The sequence below is a fragment of the Aplysia californica genome, unplaced genomic scaffold (assembly GCF_000002075.1).
Source record: "Aplysia californica isolate F4 #8 unplaced genomic scaffold, AplCal3.0 scaffold00587, whole genome shotgun sequence".
In the NCBI taxonomy this organism is placed as follows: Eukaryota; Metazoa; Mollusca; class Gastropoda; order Aplysiida; family Aplysiidae; genus Aplysia; species Aplysia californica.
This window is the reverse complement of record NW_004797857.1, coordinates 34,818-36,173: the sequence shown is the minus strand read 5'-3', so window position 1 is coordinate 36,173 and position 1,356 is coordinate 34,818. Positions and strand designations below refer to the sequence as shown.

Here is a 1,356-nt window from a genome sequence, read left to right as displayed (position 1 = left end):
GTGTGTGTGTGTGTGTGTGTGTGTGTGTGTGTGTGTGTGTGCACAGACGCATCCCGACTACGTTGCAAACAAAATAACAACAACAACAAGAAAAACTAAACTCATGACGTCACACTATTCTGTCCTCAGACGGAGACGACGAAGTTCATCCTACAGTACCTGTGCTCCGTGACCAACCACACGTCATTCTGGACAGAGCAGCAGATTCTGGAGGCCAACACCGTGCTAGAGGCTTTCGGTAAGTGGAGATCTAAGAATAGAACTAAGGTTGAACCCAATGATTATAAATGGTCGCTTTTAAGGACAAGCGGGCTAACCCAGATTTCGGGGGTTTCCAGAAGTCTAGACCTACACCAAAAGTGGGCATTGCCCTACCTATTAGGAGAAGTTTGTTTTCATTGATGTGTTTATTTGTTTGATTATAGAGAAAAGTCTCCTTGTCTGAACAAGAGGCAAAAACTTTACCGTCGATTTTCTCAAAACAGCATTTTTCGGGATAGCCCCCTTGTGCTTAAAAGCGACCAAATGTTTACGGTCTCTGGTTGAACCTGCTCTAACGCCCACCTGACTTAGACAGTATACCTGTACAAACCACCACTTCTCACTTTCTCGCCTTTGAGCTTTATCTGTATTAAAACGACACTGTCCTAGTTGGCGGCCTGTATAAGACAACCAGTTTTCACCTTGGTAAATGAGTGGTCGTCTTGGACACTTTAGGCTTTATTTTTTTCTGATGTTACGGCAGGAGCAGGAACGATCGAGCAGCGAGTCTTATCGGACAAGGACGAAAAATCTCGGACGTCTTTTGTGCACGTGAAAGGTTTAAAGATCTCTTGGTGGTTGAAAATCGCAGAAGAGTTGGCCATGAGGCCTCCAACCGGACACATTAAATTTTTTTTTCTTTAAATGCTCTACAATTAAAGAAATACCTATCACGACTGTTAAATAGAAAGACACACCGTTACTTATTCCTTTCAAAGATTTCAAACGCGTTGACTATGTCTCTCTATCAAGGAGGTCAAGATCTGAAGGGAGGGGGTTATCTCATAGGTAATCTACTTCCTCTGAGTCTCCCGCCCACGCAAAGCTGTATCATGCGTACTGCTGTAAGCTCGTCAGTCAAGACGCAGAAGAGCCATATAGTAGTAAAGATAAGAATAGGTGTACATGAGTAATGGTAGAATTTGATAGTGCTCTCCACGCAGTTCAGTACACAAGAAGTTAAAGACTAGAGTGCTCACCCATGTGAATACGGTCCCGCTGCACGTTCTCACTTACTGATGTGCTTACTCTTGTTTCCTTCTGTCTGTCTGTCTGTCTGTCTGTCTGTCTGTCTGTCTGTCTGTCTGTCTGTCT

At 43.9% G+C, this 1,356-nt stretch overlaps 1 protein-coding gene across 1 annotated transcript in view; it reads left to right on the top strand.

The window, feature by feature from the left end:
• LOC101854044 (myosin-I heavy chain) overlaps nucleotides 1-1,356 on the top strand; it is a gene marked incomplete at its 3' end in the record, with an annotated part of 70,330 nt that overhangs the window by 40,432 nt on the left and 28,542 nt on the right. Inside the window, 1 exon segment of the mRNA XM_013087430.2 lies at nucleotides 130-238. Coding sequence (XP_012942884.2) covers nucleotides 130-238 — 109 coding nt within the window.